The sequence below is a fragment of the Drosophila navojoa genome, chromosome 4, assembly GCF_054131105.1.
Source record: "Drosophila navojoa isolate 15081-1374.11 chromosome 4, UAZ_NAV_1.0, whole genome shotgun sequence".
Classification (NCBI taxonomy): domain Eukaryota; kingdom Metazoa; phylum Arthropoda; class Insecta; order Diptera; family Drosophilidae; genus Drosophila; species Drosophila navojoa.
In genome coordinates, this window is record NC_142892.1 from 16,669,459 (window position 1) to 16,694,147 (window position 24,689).

Sequence of the window (24,689 nt, forward strand, 5' to 3'; positions counted from 1 at the left end):
AGCGCCAGGTGTGGGCGAGAGCCGCTCAAGCTGCTGCTCCTGCTGCTCCCGTCTCCTCTCATTTTTATGTACTTTATATGACTCATACGCCGCGTAAGCCGCCCCTATAAAAATTCAATTTGAAATTTAAATTGAAAAGCTTTGGCAAATTAATGAAAAAACGGAAGAGAACAATTGCAAGCGTTAGCTTAAACAAAGAACCTCTTGCAAACTGTAATTAGTTTAATTGCTTTCAATTTCACATTTAATGCGCTGACCAAATGAAAACAGAAGCACAAGAAAATCGTATTAAAGTGAAATGAAGAATTGTATTAAGTTGCTTAAGTTTTCAATTTAATTAAAGCTTTATGTATATATTTATTAATTTGTATATGTGTTGTTTGTGTGTATGTTTATATAAAATTGATTTAATAGCATCGACTCAGTGCTGGCATATTTCTATAATTCACTTCAGCTACTGAAATTCAACTATTGTGAATAATATTATACATCTGCATTAAAAATAATAATTTATTTAATTATAATTTTCGTTCAAACTAAAATTAGGCGGTCTTTGAGTGCTTGATGAGTAATGTATTTAGTCTTCTGTATATTTTACATTAATTTATTAATTTTAATACGCTCACGCTCTTCAAGAAACCGAACAAAATCATTCTCTCTCCCTCGCGCGCTTAGCAAGGCACTGGTTCTTTTTATTCGTGTCACGCTCATTCAACGAAAATCGCTTAAAAAGAGACACAATTGACGTTCGTGCAAGAGAGAGAGTTAAAGTGAGCTGACTCCAACAGGCATTCTTCACATTCACATACACACATGCACACACTCAATTTACTTAACGAAGAGAGCATTTGCACACATACCAATACATACACGAAAGACGTTTTACTTTAACTCAGCGAAACGGTCAGAGGACAGCCAGAGCGCAACAAATCAAAAACGAAACGGTTGCTGTGAGATCAAGAGCGAGTCGTTGCAATCGGTTGCTCTCTGAGTTTGTATTTATTAACAGACATCGTACATACTGTGTATGTATGCATGTAAAATATATACTGATTGCTTGTGGAAGTGCTTACTAGCTCTGAGCTGCTTATATTCTGCCACTCAGAGTTCTTTTCCATAGCTACCCACATTAGTTTTGTATATATATTTTACATTTAGTTTGTCCATACATTTTGTATACTGCTCATTGCCTTATCAGCCCACATATTTAGTGAATTCATTGCACATAGACTCTAATAGTTCATTATCATATTTCATTCAGGCGCCACAATATTGCTCACTTTTAAAGCCTGTTCATATTACTTTAGAGGCAGCGAACTGCTTGCGCGAGCATTTGCCACCAAAAGTGGCCAAGTTTTATGAGCACTCGATGTCATTGCCAACACTGGGCAACACAATTGCGAAATTTCAACTCTTGGCCTCTGCCTTCTGCTCCTGCTGCTGTCCCTGCTGCTCCTGCTGCTGCTGCCCACTGCTGCTGTTGCTGGCGTCACGTCGTCTACAACAAATGGTGCAACACCCACGGCTGTCATTTCATAATTTTTAGCAAAAAAAAAAAAAAAAATTATTTATATATATGAAAAGACAAACGGGCCGAAAATTGTTGGCCCGCACTGTGAAGATTCGCTACTTGCTCGCTTGTTCGTTCGCTTGTTATGCCAAAAAATTTGCCTAAAACTTTTGGCGTGTCCCGGCGCGACGCCAGCGACAGCAGCGGCAGCAGCGGCAGAGGCAGCGGCCTCGACAGACAATGGCGAAAAAAGTTAATTTGGCAGCGAGAATGCAAACAACAAGCGGACACTGTGCTTGGGGCGGGGTGGGCGTGGCGCAGCAAGCTGCTGGCAAAACGGCACAACAAGAGGCGGCGAGTGCCTTGTGCCTTGTGCCTTGGCAAGCTCAACATTTGTTTGTTTCCCTGTTTACAAATATACATAAATACATGCACATATATTGAAATATGAATATAAGTAATAAGTAGATAAATCAGCTCAAGTCTGACCAGCAGCTTTACGACTTTACTGGATTGTCGTTCTGTGCAAATTGAATTTACGCCAAGCAGACTGTTTGCTCGCCTTTAATTTGAGTGCTCACTGTTTGTTGTTGCTGCTGCTGTTGTTGTTGTAGCGGTAGTTGTTAAACGTTGCGTATAAGCAATATGAAAAACTTTGACTGTTTTTATATATACATATCTAAGTAAGAAATATACTTATTTTATTAATGTTTTAAAAGGCAAAAAGTATTTAAGAATTTAATTTAATTAATTTAAATTTTCGAAACAGATTTATTGGAACTATAAAATGTGCAATAAAATATGTATTAATTAATAGTTTTTTTTTTTTTTCTCCTACGGAATATCGCCTTTAGGTAGCTTTTTTTATTTATTTCTATTAGTATTTGTTAAGCCCTACATATACGTATGTATCTCAATAACTCAGTTATTCAAGTCAAACAATATTATTATTATTATTTTTTTTTTTTTTTTATTCTTTTTTCTTTGCAATCTGTCTCATACAAAACAATAAGCAAATCATATGCAATAAATTATATGAACCTCTCTAATATATAGCCTCTCTTTCTCAATTATCTATCTCAAATACATATACATATATATTTTTTAAATTGCATAAAAATATTAGTTTCTATATTTTTCAACTGTTAAATCTTAGACTAAGAAGTAATTAAATATTACAAATTTATACTTATTTTTATGTTTATACTTATATTTATATTTATTTTTTAAAGTAATTAAAAATACAATAATGTATTTACATATTTATATTTTTTAAATTATTATTATTGTTATATATATATATATTTTTAAATAATTAAAAATACAAAAATGTATTCACATATTTATATTTTTTTTTAAATTATTATTATTGTTACTCAATTTTAATATGTTTTAATATTTTCTCATATCTGAAATATCTAAAAAATTGAATTATTAAATTCAATAAAGTATATATAATTATTACCATAATTATATATTACCCAATCACCCAAATATTATTTTTTTAATGCCTAAACAAACAAAATAATTATGTTTTTAAATATACAATAATATGATTACCATTATAATACCTCACTCAATCTCAATCTCAATCTCCCACTCTCGCTCTCTCTCTCTCTTTATAGTGGCCCCGAAATGCTGGTCGCCTTTCACTCGAGCCCCTTCTCGGCGCCCCTGCAACAGGGCATACCCAATCGTGGCTTCGAGCTGGATGTGGATATACTGTTCACCGATTCGGATTCATTTGACTTTGCCCAGGGCACAAAAAATCTTTGTGAATTTCATATAAATGCATCGAATCCGGGTAAGTACACAATCAAAGGGCGCACGAGATGTCAGACGTGGCTTAAATGCGAATATTAATGAGATGCACAAATGGGGTCAGCTGCACGGGCTTGAGTTGCCTTTGCCGTGGCAGCATTGTTATATTTATAATTTATTGATGCACACACACACACACACACATATGTATGTATTGCTTAATCAGTGATGCTGCTTGAGCGTTTGGCTCTGCACGCACTCAACTGGAAGTGGAACTCAAGCTGCAGCCGCAACATTTCGCTCTCCGGCGGAGAGCTAAGTGTTTGGGGCCAGCAGCGCGCGTCTTATGGTAATCAAAAGTTGCATCCACTTTAAAGTTGATGAAACCTGAGCAACGGACGGGCCATTCATTAGCTTGGGCTGGGTGACTAGGTGAAGGGGGTGGCTGCAGGGGGCGCCGTATCTAAGCGGACTTAATGGGTTTTTAATTTGATTCGAGGCCAGACGAAATCAAATTGAGTTGATCTGACAGCAAATGGGAACTGAAAGCTAATGGCAACAGCAATTGGCGAATTTTCATTAAAGAATAAAAAATAAATAAAAAATAAAAATGTATATATATTTGTAAACTGTTTTATAACAATGATTCAAAAATATTAAATGTTGTGACGGTTGAGTGCAGACAAATTATTTTTATTGAGGTAAACTAATAAATTTGCTTTAAATATTTATTTTATTAAAAAATTGTGTCTACGATATATGATATGTCATTAAAAATACTAGATGCCTTATATGAAAATAAGGTATACAAAGTTCATCATCCTTAATAAAAAGAAGATTCGATAATTATTATTTTTTTAATTATTTCATTATTATTTATTTTATTATTATACATGAACTTTGTATTTATATTTCGCATATCACGCTAATATATATTCTTTCTAGGACTCCTAGAAAATATCTATATATATTATATATACATTTGGGAAGAGATATATATAAATAAAAATTTTTAAAAATTTATAATATAATAATATATAAATAAAATGTTTATGGTCATTATCAACCTATCAATTACGAACAATTAAAACAAAATATGTGTCTGGAATCATGTATCATGAATCAAAATTACTTTCCTCAAAGTCTTGTAGCTAAAATGGGTTTTAAACCCTCATTTATTCATCATCATCTCAGACATTATAAGTATCAGTTGAAGTAATTCAATAAATCATATTCCACGTCCACTTGCACAGCGTATGGCTGAGTCCGTAATACCCCAGCAAAAACTTCTCACATTGTTTTTAATTAGATTTAAATTGTTTGCTGGGCTTGCCTTCTTTTTTTTTCATTATTTTTTATCAGCGCACTGTGCATAAAAAATATATATGAAACTGGCCCAAATAATCCATAAGAAATTAAAAAACGCAAATTTACAACGGAAACCAAACAACAGATTAGCTTGCACGAAATACGAGAGTGAGTGTGTGTTTGTGTGTGTGTGTGTGTGTGTGTGTACGTGCTGCTGCGCATTGTAGATATGCTCTTAATACACTCTTTTAATTGCGGTAAATTGTAAGCTGAGCTCTTAAATTGCTTGATTTTCATTTGAATACTCATTCTGAAATGAGCAAGGGAGTATATTGGTTTTTTACACAGCTCGTCTTGCAGCTCGTTCGTTTATTATTTGAGCGAATGCTGCTAGATTTTGCAATTGCTCTAGCCTTAGCTAAACTGATATATCTCCGCCCACTGGGGCGTGGATCTGACAGCGTGAGTGAGTATTCTGCTGTTGGTAATGCCCGACTGCAGCGCCCTTACTTTTTTTTTTGTAATTATTGTATTTTTGCTGGTCCTCTGGCCAGGCGGCTGCATTTAATTGAAAAATTATTAAATGAAATTTTGGGCTCGAATCGCAGGCTGTGCAAGCACAAGCAGAAGAGTCTATGACTGTGTGTGTGTGTGTGTGCAGTGTAGCAGACACTAATGTTCATTAATTTGCACTTAATAAGTTTTGAGTAGGTTTATTTACTGGCCAACGCTCGGTTCGCTGCATTTTCTTTCTCTGTTCTTTCATGTTTGCTCTCTCTCCCTCTCTCTCTCTCTATCTCTCTCTCCTCTGTCTTGCTTTCTGCAGTTCTCAATCTTTGCTTTATTTGCAAATTTTACTTCATCTGAAATTAGTTTTCGCAATTTTGGCAGCTGTAATGAGAAAAGCGCCAGCAGCCTCAGCCTCAGCCACGCCCACGGCCACCCACTTAAGTTGTCCCTTTTTTCCCTACATTTTTTTTCCATTTTTTGTTTTTCCTTTTAATTTGTTTTTGCTATGCTTCGAGTTGTTGTTCTACGCTCATTAACTTGGCAGCTTATTTGTTTGTTTGTTGTGCTACGGCCGGCTTTTTGTTGTTGTTGTTGTTGTTTTTGGCCAATTTTTGACCGTTTAACTTTTGGGAAATGCCTTCAATTTTGCGGGCATTGCTTCGGCCGCCTGGGCATTAAGCTAAATGCGCTGGGAACTGGCGCAGCTGTGTGTCTGTCCGGCATGCCGGCCGTCCGATAATCATTAGCAAAGGGGCGTGAAAGCACGCCATATCTATCATAGTTTTAATCAGTCTTAAAGCAACAATAGCAACATAAATCACAACAGCTGCTAACAACGTAGAATAAATAAATAAACGAAAATTGCCAAAGTTCAATTAAACACACATACATATATACAATACGTATATGTGTGTATATATTCTACAGTGATTAGCCGAGAGATTTATGAAACAAACTTTGTGAGATTTGAAAAACAGTTAAGCAAATTAAATGAGCAGCCAGGGAATATTTATTTATTGGCCCAACAAATTGTGATATGTGGCTGATAAAAAACTAAATTTTATATCCCATGGTGCTTTAGATATTCAGGCATTATTTATGCAAAGAGTGACACTATTTATGTTGATCATATAACAGCAACTGTTAACTTGTAACATTACAGAGTTATCGAGGCCCCACACAGCTGTTAATTAATGATAAGTAACTGCAATCTGCAAAAGGAATTTCCCCTTTAAATAGCGACACACGCAGTGTTAAGCTGAAGGCGCTTAACAGAATGCAAAACCGAAAAGAGCCCCAGTCGCGTGCTCAGAGCTGGCGAGTGCTTAAGTTAGAGCGAGAGAGTATGCTTTCGAAAACAGAGCGTGAGTAACCAACCGTTCAACTGTTATTGGCAAATTACGCTCTATCTCAATCATTGTTAAAAGACTCAATCGTGCAGAGCTGTCGGAACGCTGAGCGTGGGCTTTGCTTGATCAAGCCGAAGCTTTGCGAGAGCGAGCACACATATAAATAATTGAGAGCGAACGAATGTCTCCACTCTCCTTACACATATACATACACATGCATGTATGTACATTTCTAACATACCTAATAGCAGTTTAACCATTTGTCGCTGTTAATTTACAGTAAGATATAAAGAGAAGGCTGTTGTGTCCAACATTAATATTCAGCTGCATAGAGAGGCTTATAATCAATATGAAAAGCAAACTCTGGATACTGGGGCCTTCGACTTAAATATGAAATGTAATATTCTAATTAATATGATAATTCTCCATTTGTGATATGTCTTACTTTCGATTTTCTGCCCACACACTCTCTTACCTTCATTCAGCATCAGTTACATATATGTAGCTGATTAACCTCGGCAAACGATCAATAGCTAATCAAAAATTGATATGCCCACATACATACATGTATACATGCATGAGCATACATATACTGGCATATAGATTTCACTTTCATTGTCATATTAGCCAGTGAACTGAAGGATTAGGTACTGCTGGCACTGAAACCTCTTCGAATCGGATAATTCAATTAAATTAGGCATACGTTAAACATGACATGGCCGTAACGTAATACTTGCATGCAAAACGTAATTAAAAGGCAGCACACACACACACAGAGAGAGAGTGAGTGAGAGAGGGTGAAAGTTAGCAGGAGCGAGTAAGTGAGTGAGTGAGCGATTTAGTGAGTGCGCGAGGGAGATAGCTGCAACTTCAGTATTGGGCAGCTGGCATTGCATTTAGCTACGGTTCAGTGCCGTCGGAGTTCTACATTTAATTAAACTTAATTGATAAAGTTATGGCAAAATCAAACCGAATTAAATATGCAACAGATTTTGTTGTGCAATCAATGAAATGAATATAAATGCAGTCCGAATGCGAATGGCCAAGCGAAATGCAATTGCAGTTGGCTTAATCATACGAACCTCAGCTCCTGCTCTAGCCGCACTATGTTTATGTATATTAGACGGGTTTATCACACATTATTTACAGCACACACACATGTGTGTGTGTGTGTGTAGCACATTATTATAACTTTGAAATGACCTTTGCTGTTCATAATAAATTGTTTCTCGCTCGCTTTTAGCATTTTACATATTTAAATGCAATGCATATTGAATTTGTTGGCTCCTTAATGATGATGTTTGTTGTTGGCTGTTGTTGTCGGTGGCTGTCGCTGTTGTTGTTGTTGTTGTTGTTGTGCGGGGGCAACGCTGTACAAACAAAAACCGCGCTGCGCACAATTGAAAGCAAAATGAAACGATAAATATTTGGTTTTCGTTAAAACTTTAATTAAAATCATGTTACAGCCCGCAATAATTTATTTTTAGCGAACGTTTTTGGTATTTGTGACTGAGCGTGTGTGTGTGTGCTTGTGTGTGTCAGTATGTGTGCTTGTGTGTGTGTGTGTGCTCGTGTCGATAACAAAACAATTATGCTGCTTTGCTTTTTGTTTGTGTTTTGCTTTTGCCTCGCCAAGCTCCGCCCTTTGGTCATTATAAATGTTTCATGCGCGAGCACCACATTTTCCTAATTGAACTTGCCACGGAATGTTGGCCAAAGTCCTGCCACATTTTCCGATACCCTAAGCCTAGTGCCACCAGCCATATAGGGTATAATAGTTTTTTTTTTTTTTCCTTTCGGGGGGAATTACGGAAATGAGAAGCGAAGTGAAGCATTGCTGACAAGCAAGTGGATTTTTGTGAGATATCCTTGCTGATATCCAGCTGCCGAACTGATGTAGACAGTTTTTTTTCTGCTGTTCATCTATTCAGCTGTCAATCTGGTTACCTGTCTGTTCACCTCCATTAGCATTTCGTTTTTTCTGATTGACCAATTGAATCTCATGCTGAAAAGAGGCTATTCGCAGCTGCCGAGGCTCGCAGTGATTTATTGATTTTAAAATAGGCAGGTAGTTAGAGTAGATTGATGATAACGTTCATATTAATAATAATAATTCACAATGATAGGAAATAATGATTGTAATCATAAAGCTAATAATGATAAGGCTGTTTATCATAGGCCCAAAGCAAATATGAAAGCTAATGATGATTAGATTGGTGATAATTGTTGTTCATAAAGACGCTTATGATAATAATTATAATTATGATAGGCACACTTATGTTATGTTCTATTATGTTATGTTAGGTTCTCTTATGTTATGTTAGGTTCTCTTATGTTATGTTAGCAGCATAGGTCGAAAATGCCCGTTTGATGTCTTAAGCGCTGTTCGTGAGATTAACAGAATACAAAATCATGCTCACTCGCTCACGCGCTCAGCATGTTCATCGTTTCGTGGGACGAACATCGTTTAGCAGAGAGAGTTAATACATGTGCAACTCCAACAGGCAATGCTATTGGTATTCACATTCACATGCACACCTACTCAATTTACTTGCGCTATTGACATGTTCAGCGAAGACAGCGAACGTACACATACCAATGTGAAACGGTCGGACTAAAGACAGAGCGAAGCAAATCAAAAACCGAAACGGTTGCTGGGCGATCGTAAAACGAACACGCCAAAGAGACTATGCAATCGGCTGCTCTCCCTTTTGTTGAGAGTGTGAGTAAAAGAAACTAATTTACAGTCCAAGAGAAGCGGTTAACATTTGCGAGCAACGACTGTTAACAATAAGTATAATGTTTACTTAATGTTTTAAATCATTATAGGGTATATCGAACTCGTTCATTTCATACTATAATGCTGTTGCCTTTTAATTAGTTGTGCTGTTGCCTTTTGTCATACAACCTGTAATAGTCGAAGTGTGAGTGCACCTGCTGCCATGGCTGTTGCTGCTCTCTTCTACATGTCAGCAAAAGCATTGAAATTTTACGCCTCTGGGCGCATCCGCATGTCATTGAAATTATTTCGATTAGCTCATTAGGCGTTTATTAAGTCATTGGAAGCATAATTTGCAATTCAAATTGGTTAATTTTAAGGTAAATATGACAATGTTGTGGAGAGATAATTTAAAAGTGTTTAGATGATTGGCCATAAACATATAAGCAAAGGAATTAGGTAATTAGAAATGTATGTGAATTTGTAGAAGAGGTGAGGATTAATGAGATAGAGAAGTATCATTTGAGCTTATTATAATTGAAGAAACTAAAAGTTATGTGAATTGAATTCTTAACCAACCATCTCTATATAGATATACTTTTTATTTCTTATCCTTACTTCCTGCAGTTGCCACTGTAATTCACTTACCAATCGCTTTTCCTCCTTCGTCTGTCACTTTGAGACATTGGGCCACGCCTCTTAATCAAATGCCCTGTCAGCGCCCACATCGAAATGCTGTTTTAATTGCCACAGCAGCAGCCTCAGCTCTGCCTCCACCTTACTAGCCCATCTAATTAACGCTAATCAACTTGCTGACACTCGAATTGCCACCAAACAAGACATCAACACAAAAGCTAAGCCGCCCTCGCGCACTCCCAATCTATTTGCGAAGCATTCGAATTATTTTATGTGATGCGAGTGTAATAAATTATTATATGAAATCGCTGTGAGATTTGCTGCAAATTATTTATGCCAAAGCCAGACTCACACAGAGAGAGAGAGAGAGAGAGGGAGAGATCACAGATGCTATAAATTTATTACTGTACAAGCTGAAGAACATTTCCGCTGAAGCCAAGAAACGTTTACCCAGTCATTTGTATAGATAGCTATGCATAAGTATGTGTGTGTGTGTATGCGTGCGTATAGTACACACTAGACATAGCAGAGCACCAAAAAATATGCTCAAATGTGAGGGCATATATACAACATTTTATTTACAAATAAACCAAAGGAAAGAAGCGAGCATACAAAAATGCATATATACATACACACATACATCAATTCATGTGTGTGTGTGTGTGGGTGTATGCTGGAAAGGCGCAACGGTCTAAGTACAATAGATACATTTCCACATTGGCGGAAGTTGCTTTGGCATTTTTATTGATTTACGGATTATTGTCGAGCAAGTGGAGCGACGAATCTGTGGAGCATTTGGGCGCCTGTTGTTGGTGCTGGCTGCTGTCAGCGGAAAACCCTTCAGAAAGTTTTCCTAAGATTTTTCACCAAGCCACTCACTCGGCTCGATTCGGTTCAGTTCAGGTTCGGAGCAAAACTTTTTGGAACAAACTTTAAGCAAATCTTTTGATTCCTACTTTTTTTTTGCTGCTCCTCCTGGTCCTGCATACTTGTTGAAATTTTTACTTTTTAATTTCATAAAGTCAACATGGGCGAGGGAGAGAGCAGAAAAAAGAAACTGAAATCAAAGTAAATATGTGCAAAATACAATGGAAAGTTGAGTGCGAACACATTTTAGCATTGTTTAATATGTGCGCAGGAAACTTAAATATTTAAGCATTTCGCGAAATGATTTTCACATTTTTCATAGCATACTTTCGTGCGCCGCCAAAGTTGGGAATGCAAATTTAAGGAATCGTTAAATTATCTGGGAATATCTTCACATGTTCACATAAAATATATTAAATTTAGTTTTTAGGTGTTTAGGAGCTTAAAATGAGCTGAAAATTAAAGCTGACATTCTTTAAATATTAGCTTTATTAATTATTTAAAATATAATATTTTACATATGTATATTTTTAACAGACAACATTTAGGAGGCTCACAAAATTTAAATTAAACTTTTCATTACTATTTTTTAAAATACAAATTTCTTACTTAACTTATGTTTAATAAATTTTAATTTTATATAAAAATAAATATATTTATAAATATTAATTTCCATTTAATTTGTAATTTTTTAATAATTTTTTAATTTATTATTATTATTATTATTATTATTATTATTATTATTATTATTATTATTATTATTATTATTATTATTATTATTATTATTATTATTATTATTATTATTATTATTATTATTATTATTATTATTATTATAATTATTCTATTTAATAATTTCTTAATAATTTTTGACTATTCAATTTTTAAAAATTGACAATTTCTTTAATTTGTAAATAATTTATAATTAAATTCTAAGGAATATTCATCATAATATATATTAATTTAATTTTGAATTATTTTAAAAAATAAATAATTTTTTTTAGTTAATGTTAAATTAATTATTTAATCATTTATATACATTTATTTTATTTTTCTTGTCAATAATTTAAAAAATAACTTTAAGATATAGTTGTTGTTAAATAGTTGCTCAAATTATAAATATAAATTTCTAATAAATGTATTTAAAAATGTATGTATTAAAATTTATTTATTCTAGATATATCAATATATATTTTCATTTAATTTGTATGAATAAAATTTTAAATTACATAAAGATTTATTTCTAATTTAATTTGTAATCATATAAATTCTATATAAATCTTTCTGTATTTTTACGTTTATATTTTTTTTTTTTATAAATTTTTGCTTTGCCAAGTTAATTTGGTAGTTAATTTAAAAATATGCTCACTAAATGTGCATTGACATGGAATTCGTTGGTCTGAATCGTGGCGAAAGCGAACATGAAAACGTTTCATTATTATAATTTTGTCATAAAATCGAGCCACAATAGAAGCGGATGCATTCAAATGAGGTCATTGGCTGCCTGATTTGGCTTGGGAGCTGTGCGAGCCAGACAGGCACACATATACATGCACACATACATGTTTGCTGTTGTTGTTGTTGTTGTTGTTGTTTAGTTTGTTTATTGAGTTGCAATTTTGTTTGCAATCAGCGGCAAAATGCAAGAAGCGAACATGAAACGACAAACTGGCAATCGAAACTAACGAGAGAATGCCGTGGGTGTAGCACACACACACACACACACACGAATGTCTCTCTCTGTGTGTGTGTGTGTTTGGGTTGAATTGTGCAAACAGCAAATTAGCATATTTGCACATAACGGCAACATTTTATTAGTATATAAACATGTGTGTGTGTGTGTGTGTGTGCGTGTGTGTAATATAAATATTTATACATTAATTTGTCAACGAATCGTGTTTTGTTTCTGTGGCTGCCTATATATTGTATGATAAACCTTGCGCTTACAACTTGTATTTATTTATATGATTTTTCATAAATATTTAAAGCATTTTGGTTTATCACAACTGCCAGACAACGGTAAATTTAGTCATACTTGAGTGGACAGTCAGCCAAGCGATTCCATTATCAATAGTGGGCGAGAAAGGACAATCAGTTATAAGTTATATATATGTGTATATATAGATATATATGTATATATAGATATATATGTATATATAGATATATATGTATATATTTGTATATATATAGATAGACATTGGCAATTCAGTTGCTCCCACACATTTTCCTACTAATTATGCGCACAATCCAAGCTAAATCAACTAAATTGGGTTACTCAGACGGTTATTAATTGAAGCTTAGCTGCAGTCCAAGCGCTGTCTGTTTTTATATGTAAATATATATCTGTTTATTTTTACATACATATCTAATTATTCTGCTCAATTTTATAAATTATTTGTTAGACCTCAAGCGCAATTGATTCGCTTTCATATATTTTTATATATTTTTTCTTTGCGCTCCTATTTTTTTTGTATTCACCAAAATTATTTGCATTAACTTTCAGTGTTTGTTGAGTTTGTGCATGCTGTAAGCGTGGCTGCCTTTGCTGAAATAGCTTTGTTAAAGAGTTTGGCAGTAAATAAATAATATAACTCAGAATTTTGTTATTATTATTATTATTTATTTATTTACGTATGTAGCCACAGTTGATATGAATTAAGAGAAAGTACGAGAGAGAGAGAGGGAGAAGGAAAGAAAGAGAGAGAGAGTATATTCTCGAGGAAGCAAAAGTAATAATTTCTTTGGTTATATGGACAAGGACAGAGAGTGAAAAGGATATACACATAGATAGATCTTTCTATCGCTCTATAGACTTTATCTACATCTCTGTCTTTTTCACTCTCTGTCTCTGATGCTATGATTTATTTTTTATATATAAATATATTATTATTATTATATTATTTTATATTAAATTCATATTTTAGAAATGTTCATTTTGCTTTTGCTCTTCATGAACTCAGTCTCTAAACTATTTCGATTGTCAATAAAATTCAGAAAAAGAAATTAAAGCCGAATTTCATTTCAGCTGGCATTGAGTAAATATTCATTTGGCCCCGTCAATTGCTGGCCACAAATCAGCAGTGAAAACTGTCAAAAATCACACGAGACTCGCTGATAAGTAAAGCCCCAATCGAAATGTATACAGACACACCCACACACACACCCACACCGACACACACACACATTGGCATGGGCCATATATGAATTGTAATCATGGCTATTTTGTGCGCCATGTGAATTAGTTAACGTTTGCGCACGGCCAAAATTACAAACACAGCACAGACACAAGTGTGGGTGGTGCGGGTGGTTGGTGTGGGTGGGTGGTGCAAAGCTCAGCTGCAGTGTGACTGTAATAAATTTCGTTGGCATACAAAATGGCCGGCCAATACAACAATGGCGCGCAATACGGAAATAATTCAAGACCCGGAATCGGAATCGGAATCGGAATTGGTGCTGGGGCCAAAGTTGGAGCTCTCATGCGATGCAGCGTTGTGTCCATAACAATCATAATAATAATAATAATAATAATAAGAATAGTAATGAAAATAATATGCTTATCGGCGTAGCCAAATGTAGCCCGGGCAGGTGCACGCCGTATCGCACCGCCTCAGCGCACCACAGTTGTGGCAATAAAATTGTTATTTTTGCGATTTATTATTAGAGTGCATTTGGGGTTTACGCTGTGCACGAGCAATTCAGCCATGCCCCCACCGCCCACTCACACACACACACAGTCGTCGCAACGCGTTTGCCCATTAAATTATGGGGTGTTAGTTTTATTGATTGTGTGGCGATGGGCGTGGCGCTATGGAGGCTGCTAACCCAATCATTCTCTCCCTCTCTCTCCCTCCCTCTCTCTTTGCTTGATTGACTGGCCATTCGTTTGCTTGTTTTGTTTTTGTTTTTGTTATTTTTCGATTTGTTATTGACCGCTGCGCAAATTAAATACAATTGCCCCCAAGGGGGAGGGGGGGATGTGGTAGCGGCACGCCTTATCTACTTCTGTTTGCCTATCTATCGCCTGTACAATTATGCAAAAGGAAGCACGCGCTCTAGGAAGACTGCCTCTGGTTGACTCCGGCCATTCCGGCCGTCGTAATTCCGGGCCTATCTCATTGCAGGCAGCACGCATATTTGGCCACTAAATTAGCATAAGTCCCACTGTCAAAGCAGCGCATGCAGATGAGATTATTAAAATTGAATTTCTGTTGCAGTTTACTATGCAATGACACACACATATATATATGTCTATAAATATTTGATAATATGCAGAGGAAAAGTTTTATAGAATGGGAAATATTTGATAATATTTCAAGTCGTCTCTGATTTTATATGGTTATTGCTTATACAGTCGTGTCTCGATAGTTCGACATGGCAAGGGGATCATAGAAATTGAAACTATCGAGTATTATCTCTCGATGATATTGATTTTATTTCAAGGGGACAGAATTTGTTTTCGATCTATCGTGATTTTTTATTTAGTTTAGAGATTACTCTATAACACTAACTGAAAAAGATGGTACTACATGTCTAGTCTATGTGTGCTCTGGTTAGTGTCTATAATATTATTAAAATAGCTGTCTTGACTTAGCTGATCTTTCTTTCTCTTTCCTGCATAAGTTAAAGTACTTCTCTCAAAAGCTGCTGCTGCATTCACTGTATTTTTACATCAAAGACGAAATTTGTCTTATTTTTCTTTAAGTGTAATCAATTTCTTATCAAATAGCCAAACTTTATAAATAGTTGCACATTTAAATGTTGCAGGTTTTTTGTATATTTATATAAACATTTGATAATGGGCTGATTATTGAAGAGTAATATGAAAAGAAGTTGTTATAGAATGGCCATTATATGTATGAATTTGAATATTGTTTTTTTGCTTTATTTTAAATTTATGCTCGTGTCAATAAAGTAGAAAATTAAAAGCATACAAATGCTTTGTGAAGGCTGCGAATGCTTCAAGTATAAGCGCTCTTACTCGCCTCAGGTGGAGCTACTGAATTTTCAATAATAGAATTTTTACAGTGCTTGCTGTTCCCACTATATGTTACACTGCTTGCTGATGCGACTACATTCTCAACTGCTTGCTAGATCGACTATTATCGATTAGCTTCAGTACTAGTTATCTAAATATTGACTGTGGATCGATTGAGAGATGAAATACTTAAGCACTACAGCCATTACCCCAAATTTCTACGTCTAACCTAATATTTTCTCACCTTTAGCATAAAAAGCATAATTTATTATCAAATAGCAAGAGTTATCCAACACTCTCGTACTTCAGCATTACCAATATCTACAACTAGCATTGATATATAATTTTTACAAATGCCATCACTCCAGCTAAATCAAATGTCCAGCTTTTCTAAATTTTTATTCGTTTAAACATGTGTAAATACTCAAAACTCACCTGACATTAATTTAAAGAAATTATCACAGATACTATCACTCTGCCTTGGTCATCCACAATTTCCATTATATATCAGCAATATTTTTATCACTTTCATCCAATATGAAGCATATTTTTGACCTATTTTATGACTTAATTGTGTTACGATTCTTCTGTGTCCCGAGTCTTGCCACAATATGCCACAAAATTGAGTTCTTAAATTTTTTTTTCGGGTACACATTGTGCTTAAAGCAGTCTTAACTGCCACTCAAGGCGTTTCGCATTGGGCTTTATGGGCCAGAATTGTGCTCAACCAGCGCAATGTGACAATAAAAGGCTCATAAAAATGTATTAGCTTTGCTGGCATGAGACGGCACATAGAGAGGGAGAGAGAGAGAGGGTGGAGACGTCATAGTCGTGCTCGGCTGGCAACTTTTTGCCTATGTGTGTGTGTGTGTGTGTGTGTGTGTGTGTGGCAGCTGCAACTTTTGCCGCCAGCCCAGCTGCCACTCAATGCGGCAACATCAAAACATCCAACTTGAAGTTGAAAAGCTGTCGCAGCAGTTGGAGCAGCACAGGTGTTATCATCGATACCGTTGACGTTTGCTTCCTGCTCCGACAGAGAAAGAGCAAGAGTGGGAGAGGGAAGTGGAAGTGGAAGTGGGAGAGGCAGAGCTAGCGCAACACTCAGGGCAGCCACCTTGACACATCCACTTGAAGTATTGCTTCGGCAGCACCTGCTCTGCTTCTGCCTCGCCCTCGCCCTCGCCCTCTCTCACTCCCACTCACACGCTGCTGCATTGCTACAAATCGTGCGACTTTTGAGCAATTGAAACGCGCGCTTCGCCTTCACATTTTTTCTTCTCATTTTTTTTTTTCGGGGCTTGGTTCGATTTTCTCTCTTTTCGTTTTTGCTGCTGTTTTTAATTTGTCACTTGAAGCAAAAGTTGCCAAAGTTGTCCCCCAGGCAGAGCGCTCAACTGAGCTCTCGATGTTGTTTGGCTTCTCTGGCTTGTTGCCGCTCTCGGACAACTTTAATTAAAGTTAAGTGTTGCAATTGCAACATTGGGCATAAGCACACACACACATGCATACATATACATGCATACATACATATTTCTCTCTATATATATTTACAACCAATATTGCACTTAGTTTTAGCAGTGCAGAAATTGTGTTTTGATGCTGTTAGGAAAATGTTGTAAAAAAACAACAATGTTGCAGCTGAACTTGCAGCTCTCGTTTCTCTCGTGTCTCGCAGCAGCCACTTTCAGCAGCTGCAACATATTTATACAAGCTGCAAATAGGACCTGAGGCTTATCTAGCAACTACCGCAAACAAGTTCACATCAAATGCGAACAACCCAAAGGGGACTTGTTCGAAATTTAACAATAACAAATTGTTTATTTCGAGCGAACATCTTGAGAGTCTTTCTGTCGTTCATCGATATTTTATTTGAAGTAGTTTAATTGACTTGTACCTCTGTTTGTGCCACTTGAACAACGTATGTCATATAGAGTTATTCAATTATTTCGATTATCAAAGCCAGCAAATGGAATAGCTTAAAGGAACTTGAACGAATTTGTTCTTCAATAAATGCATGAAATTGTTAATTTTTATGAAACGTTTCAATTGATTTTTTAATGTTAAACTGAAACAATAACAGAAGCATATATAATAGAAGTCATTTGAAGCTGTCCCATCAGGTTCATTTTTTCGTTTGTTAACATAAAATGTTATTAGCAGCGTAATGCAACGATTGAGTGTTAGCAGGCTATGCCACTGTTAAAAGTCACACTCAATCGTGGGTTATGCAAAGCGAACAGCTAATTTAACAGCGTAACGTCATTATTTCAGAAATGTGTCTTAACAGTGGCGTAATGCCATACAGCTATGAGCTTCAATGTGTTCAACCGTGAGCCCCAGAAATGTTAAAGAAGTCTGCTAATAGGCAGCATAGGAACATTCCTAGCAATGTAAAGCTAATAATATGGGCAAAATGCAATTGATGCTGCTTTGTGTAATATGAAATATTCAAAAGTATATTAAATGAATGTATACATACAATATATATAATATACATATATATTTTATACAAAATAAGATTAGAAATAAAGTAAATCGAAAATAATTAAATTGAAAACCAATAAATATATATGTATATATATTTAAAAAATATCAATAAAATATATTATGTTATTATATAGTATATTATTTATAAAACAATACAAAAAAGAGAAGTTACAAAATATATATAATTATATTATATATTATTTTTATAGTCCACAACTTCTAATTTTGTTTTATTTATTTATTTCATTATGTAAATTATCATTTATTTTAATATTAAAAAAATTAGTTTTATTTGTATTTTAAATTAATATTCTCACACATGTTTCTTATAAAAATTTAATAAATTAAACAAATATATTTTAGCTTCTGGCAAATTAAAAAGAAAAAAAGTATAATTTAAATGGTTTTTTTTATGAAACCCATTGCAAACCGAATTTTTTACGACCCAGCTTGCCTCAATATTAATCTATATAATTTGCTCTCGCTACCCACGTATAAATGTAAGAATATAAAAATGGTGTTCCACAACACAAACCACATTTTATAGTTTTTCTCTCCTCTGTGTTTCACACTTGACTCTATTTTCGTTGGTATCTCAGGCAGCTTGCCTTAAGTGCTCGTCGATGTTCCTAGATGCTCCCAGACTTTAATCAGTCTGATAAGATATTTTATTGACTTTGCTATGTATGCTAACCTTTACAAGTTTATTTTTGTTATGGGAGTGTAGGGAGTGGGAGGGGCTAAAATGACTAGCTGCGAGCACAGTGTAAATTAACCTAAATCGCATGTAAGCCGCTTGTCACACAACATTCTTAGAGCATATTAAAAAAAAAAAAGAAATGAAATGAGAAAAGATGCGGCCGTGAGTTGGCAGTATAAGCCACACACACACACACATACACACGCACTCATTTACATATGTATATGAACATGCATATGTATTGGAGAGCTGCACATATGCACATATCATAATCTCTATTTATCACGCTCCCACTCAGTATATCCATCTATATATATATATATATATATATCTCACTCTCTCTTTCTCTCCCTCTCTCTCTCTCTTGCTCTCACAGATGATGTCCTATTCTCACGTCGCGGCCGCATGGGACGCATTGTGAGTCCGCGTCACACGCTTCCGCCGAACACAACGTGCACGTACCACTTTCACGGATATCCTGGTGACCTGATTTGGTTATCGTTCACCAGCTACAATCTGCAGATACTGCAGCAGGCGATACACGACAACAATACGCTGGGACGGGTGAGTGAAAACGTTTGAGATGACTTCCACACCATGCCATACCATACGCTTCCCCTTTCCACCATCCCCCCCCCCCCCTCGCAATTGAAATTTGGGTTGGGCCCCGTAACAGTTTGCATAAATGCATAAAACGTATGCTAGCCATGGGTGGGTGGCGCAGCAGCTCCAGCTCCAGGAGCTGCAGTTGCTGTACTGAAGTATCCAAGCTGTTTGCATTGTATGTTTAAACGCGTCGCCCGCTCGCTCCACGCGCCCAGAGCCAGATCCACTTGACTATTGTCTTGATTTCTATATATGCTATTAGTGCCAGTCGAGCGACACTTTGTCTTCTCACCCAATTAAAATGTTGCCGCTCGTGTGAATAGAAGCGAAAGACACCAACACATAGTCACATGGGCAAGGACTCCACGTTGTTGGGGAGTGTGGCCAAGGGATTTTGACATTTCGTTTTAAGTCTAAATACTAAAGTCTACCCGGAGGCTAAATGAAACTGCGTCAAAATGCGACGCCAGCAACAACAATGCAACAACTATGGCGAGTAGTTGAAGCAACAACAACGACAACAACAACAACAACAACATCAGCTACATCAGCAACAACAACAATGGCAACACCTTCTGTCACTCGGGTGTTGAGCGCATTTTTAATGTGCGTTGTTGCCGGCTGTCTAACGGCCTGTAAATTGTGTCAAGGTACAAACTATTCGCATATATAACAGCTGCTTGGCGTCGAGCAAAAAAAAAAAAGGAAAGAAATAACGGGTACAAATGGAGTAGTCAGTGCGTTGATGAGTGGGTCAAAGGGTCGGACAATAAACGAGTAAATGGTTTTTTAGGGCAAATAACTACGTTTATTCCCCAAATAACAACTGGAGATAATGTACGAGGACCTCAACGGATATAATATATAAAAATTGTAAAGCTTAAAGCTGGAATATAACATGGACTGTTGAGAGAAAATAACAACGGCAGCTTAATGTGTACTCTGTAAATAATATAACATGAGCTGTTAATAAGAAAGGCAACAGAAAGTCGCTGTCTACATAACAGCAAGACTTTTGCTAAAATAACATATTCCATTAACAACAGAGGCACAGGCATGAAGAGAATACTTATAACATAAACTGACGAGAGAAAAGATCAGATTTAGTTTAAGCTTCAAGAGCGTTCAATGAATCAACTGTAATCTTGCATTACTCTCTAACCGATACCTGCACACTGTTAAAAGACTCCGACTCAATCAGGCTGCCTGCCATTCTCTCTTCATAACAAAGAGCAAAGCTTTAATACCACAGCTCTACACACGCTGTTAATAACAGAAATTGCCCATTGAGCATTTTATTCACTTCGCATGCCTTTAAAATGTTTGCAGCACTGCTGTTAAGCCTATTAGCTTAAACTCGAGAAGCATTTAAGCAATCAACTCAAGGTTTTCTTTATAATTGAGTTGGTTTTCATAGAGCATCCTGCCTCTTCTGCTGTCCCGCCTGTCGTATGTGAGAACATGCAATCGTCTATTAGGCAAACTCCACCTGTCTGCGTCTTGGGCGTGGATATAAATTGCTTCAAGTTGCTCAACTTTTTCAAGGTCTCTTTTTCTGTCTAGACGCCCCAGAGAAGGAGAGAGAGGCGGCGTCTAATACTGTTGTTTTGGTAACAGAGTTTTCGAGCACTTGAGAGATTGCTGCGACTTGAATTTACTGCCAATTAATTTCGAAAATCCCAATGCAGAGAAACACCTGCACGGGCAAAAAAAAAAAAATGAGAGCTCATCAGCTGTTCGTTAAGCTTTGCGCACTTGTTTTGGCAGGGTAAAAAGCAGAAAACAAAAACGAAAACGTGGATTGCTGGAGCTCGCCTGCTGCCACTTCAAGGATTGGCGACAACAAACGCTCGCATCCTTGCTTTAGTCGCTGCTGGATGCAGTGTCCGTGTCAATTGCAGTTGCCTCACCTACACTTTAAATTGTAAAAAATGAAAAGCTGCCAGCAGCGAATAAAAACAACTGCAGAGTAACTGTAGCCCCGCCACATCTCCCTCTCCCTCTCCCTCTCCCACTCACACACATACATGCACACACACAGTTCGTGGCTCCATAATTTCCACCCACTCCCACACTCGGCCAGTGGAACAATAAAAAGTGACAGAACAAAAATATGTGTGTAAAATAAAACAGGGGCAACAGCAACAGCAGCAGAGGCAGCAGAGGCAGAGGCAGCGACAGAGGCAGAGGCAACAAAAACAGTTCATGAATTTTGTAACAGCAACAAAAGCGACAAAAACAAACAGCAGGTATAACAGCTACAATAACAACAACGACAATCAACACTTGGAGGAGCATAAGACGAGAGAGCAAAGAGCGAGAAGAGGAACAGGAACAGTTGGTACGTGGGTAGAAGCGAAATTGAAGGGAATTTGCACAACAACAACAACTGTAAAAAAATGCTAGAAAAGTTTTTAAATTAAGAAGCAAAGTTAAAACTCCAAACAAAAAACATGAAATACAAAACGAGAGACAGAGAGAGCGAGATAGAGACCTACAGAAGTGAGCTGCAAACAGTGGGCGATTGCAAAACAATGCGCAAAAAGAAATATGAAAAAAATAACAGTGCGACATTTATGAGAGCCAAACAACAAATGGTGATGTTTCGCGAACATCTCTCCCGCTCCCACTCTCATTCCCACTGCCACTCTTCAGCAGCCTAACAGCGCGAGCAGTTGTCAAAAGAGAGCGTAGTATAGAGCGAGAGAGAAGCAGAGCAGGCACCCCAGTTGGAAACGCGACAGGACTTAGGCTTACAGAAACTCCAATTTGAAGGCACTTAACAGCTTCACAAGTCTGCTTCAAACTGTCATATGGTTGAGAATGAGGCTGAGCAGGTGGCAGGTGGCAGGTGGCAAGGCGTGCGAAAAGTTAGCTGCAAATCCTTGTATAAGCTCAGAAGTGGGGCCACATTTCCCAGGGGCTTTCAACAAGTTCAAGGTAAATAAGAGAAGAGAGAGTAAAAAGCCGCCACAGGAAAATAAAAAACAAATATATTTTAACATAAAAAAGTCAATCAAATGAAAGTGTATGAACGAAAAAATAAAAATATTTACGTTAAATTAAAAAAAATATATATGCTGATAAAAATAGTAAACCAGAGAAAGCCAATCCGTTTAAATCTGCTTAAGCAAAGCTGCTTGCTATCTTCTGTCTTCTTCTGATTCAGCACCAACTTTTACAGATTTTTTTGCTGTTCTTTTTGTTGTTGTTGTAGCTGTTGCTGTTGTTGTGCCTGACATAAGCCACAGCTGTTTGTAACTGTCTTTTCATTATTAACACAGTCAACAATAATCACTGCCTAGACACGAAAAGGAAAACATTTCCAACAGGCGTCTAGTGAAAATATTTAATGCCTGCAAACAGCCTGCCGGAGATGGAGAAGCCGAAGAAGAAGAAGCAGAAACAGAAACAGTAACAGAAGCAGAGCAAAGCAAATGAAGTAGCTGAAGGAGATGACGCAGAAGCAGAGGCGCAAAAACAACATGAAAACATGACAACAGCAGTGACAAAACGTGAAAAGACAAATATCTCACACTTGCAACTGACTCTCATTGCCGCTGTTTGAATATGTGACATATGACAAACATGTTGAGTGAAGAGCGACGAAGGGCGACGGAGCAGCAGGAATTGTTAGCCCTAACGGAATGCGAGCTGGCCGACGACAACTAGACAAACAGACACAAACTAACACTAACAAAACAAACGCACAGAGGGCAGCAAAGAACACAGAGTTAGAGTGTGTGAGAGAGGGAGAGTGAGAGGGAGAGCGGTATAAAGCGTACAAAAAATATGCGTGAAGATAAACTGAAAGCTGAGCATAATGCGTTTAGCTCTGGAAAGCTGTGAATTTTTTGTGTAAGAATTTAATACAGAGTGCTGTTAGCTTTAACATTTCGACTGTTAATAAGAGTCAGATTGATGTTAGCGGTGATGTGCTGTAAATGAATTCTTTTTTATTCTACTTTAGTACAGAGCGCTGTTAGCTTTAACATTTCGACTGTTAATAAGAGTCAGATTGATGTTAGCGATGCTAAACTGTAAATGAATTCTATTATATTCTACTTTAATACAGACCACTGTTAACTTTAACATTGTTGGCTGCTTATAACATTATCTCATCTGTTGCAGTGCGGACTGCCGCCACTCTTAATTTAATTCAGACCACTGTTAGCTTTAACATTTCTGTATTTTACTAACATTAACTCATCTGTTACAGAGCGATCTGCCGCCTTGGATAACACGTTTGCGTATGTGGGACAGCTACGGCACCTATTTGCCCATAAAATCGACGAGTGTGACCACAGGACAGCCGCCACCACCCCCGCCGGTGGCATCCTCGGCAGATGGTGGCAAGCCAACGCTGTTGAATCAAAGCAACTATGGCAGCTATTACTACAGCGCCAGCAATCCGAAACTGAATCGCAATTTGCGGGTCAACATTGACAATGCCTGGAATCCGGTCGACACATACATCTATGGCCCGACCCAGGCCAGTGTGTTTAATCAAGAGAACAAGTACAGCGGCTATCAGGGTGGCGCCGGAGGTGGTGGCGGTGGTGCAGCCGGTGGTGCTGGCAAGCAATTGGGCGGCATTAAAGATAGCCTCAATTATATATCGACGGGCAAATCAAATCGCGACAGCAGCGGCGCCTCGGCTGCAGCTGTGCTCAGCTCGGATAAGAACAGTCAAAGCTCGGTTTCGCTGATGAGCACCAAGGGCAAGCGACGCCTCATGCTGGAGATCTACGACTACGAGACGCCCAAGCTCTGCGATCACACGGCCATCGGCAGCGGCGTCAGCGGCAGCAGCGCCCTAATGGGCGGCAACAAGCAGCGGCCCTGCAGTCCACTGGAGAGCTATGTGAGCACTGGCAGAGATTTGGTAAGTGGAAGGGGGAAAAATACTAAATACAGGATAATAATACTAAATTTTGATAAAATACTAAAAATATTAATAATTTGACAGTTTGACTATTTAAAAATCAATTAGACTTCCTTATTATTCCTTTCCTTAAATTTCCTTAAATTCATTTTAAAGCCCAGTGTTGGTAAACGAACTCTCACTCAAATGGACGTTTAAGTAAACAGTCTCATTAATTTGCCTAACAATACAGTAATTGCTCACGTAAAAATAAATATCCAGCTGTAGCTACATTTTTCAAGCCTCCTTAAGATATGCTTCAGTTATTTCTAGTCATTCGCTTTAAAGCCGAAATTATGCAACACTCGTGTCTACAGACAAATGAGAGTCCGTAAAAATG

General features: G+C 36.9%; 1 protein-coding gene across 1 annotated transcript in view; it reads left to right on the plus strand.

Moving 5' to 3' along the window:
- LOC108650240 (uncharacterized) overlaps nucleotides 1–24,689 on the plus strand; it is an 86,346-nt gene that overhangs the window by 53,097 nt on the left and 8,560 nt on the right. The window contains exons 9-11 of the mRNA XM_089259196.1: nucleotides 3,136–3,314; nucleotides 19,196–19,383; nucleotides 23,645–24,310. Of these exons, the coding sequence (XP_089115322.1) occupies nucleotides 3,136–3,314; nucleotides 19,196–19,383; nucleotides 23,645–24,310 (1,033 nt within the window). The remainder of the gene's footprint in view (nucleotides 1–3,135; nucleotides 3,315–19,195; nucleotides 19,384–23,644; nucleotides 24,311–24,689) is intronic.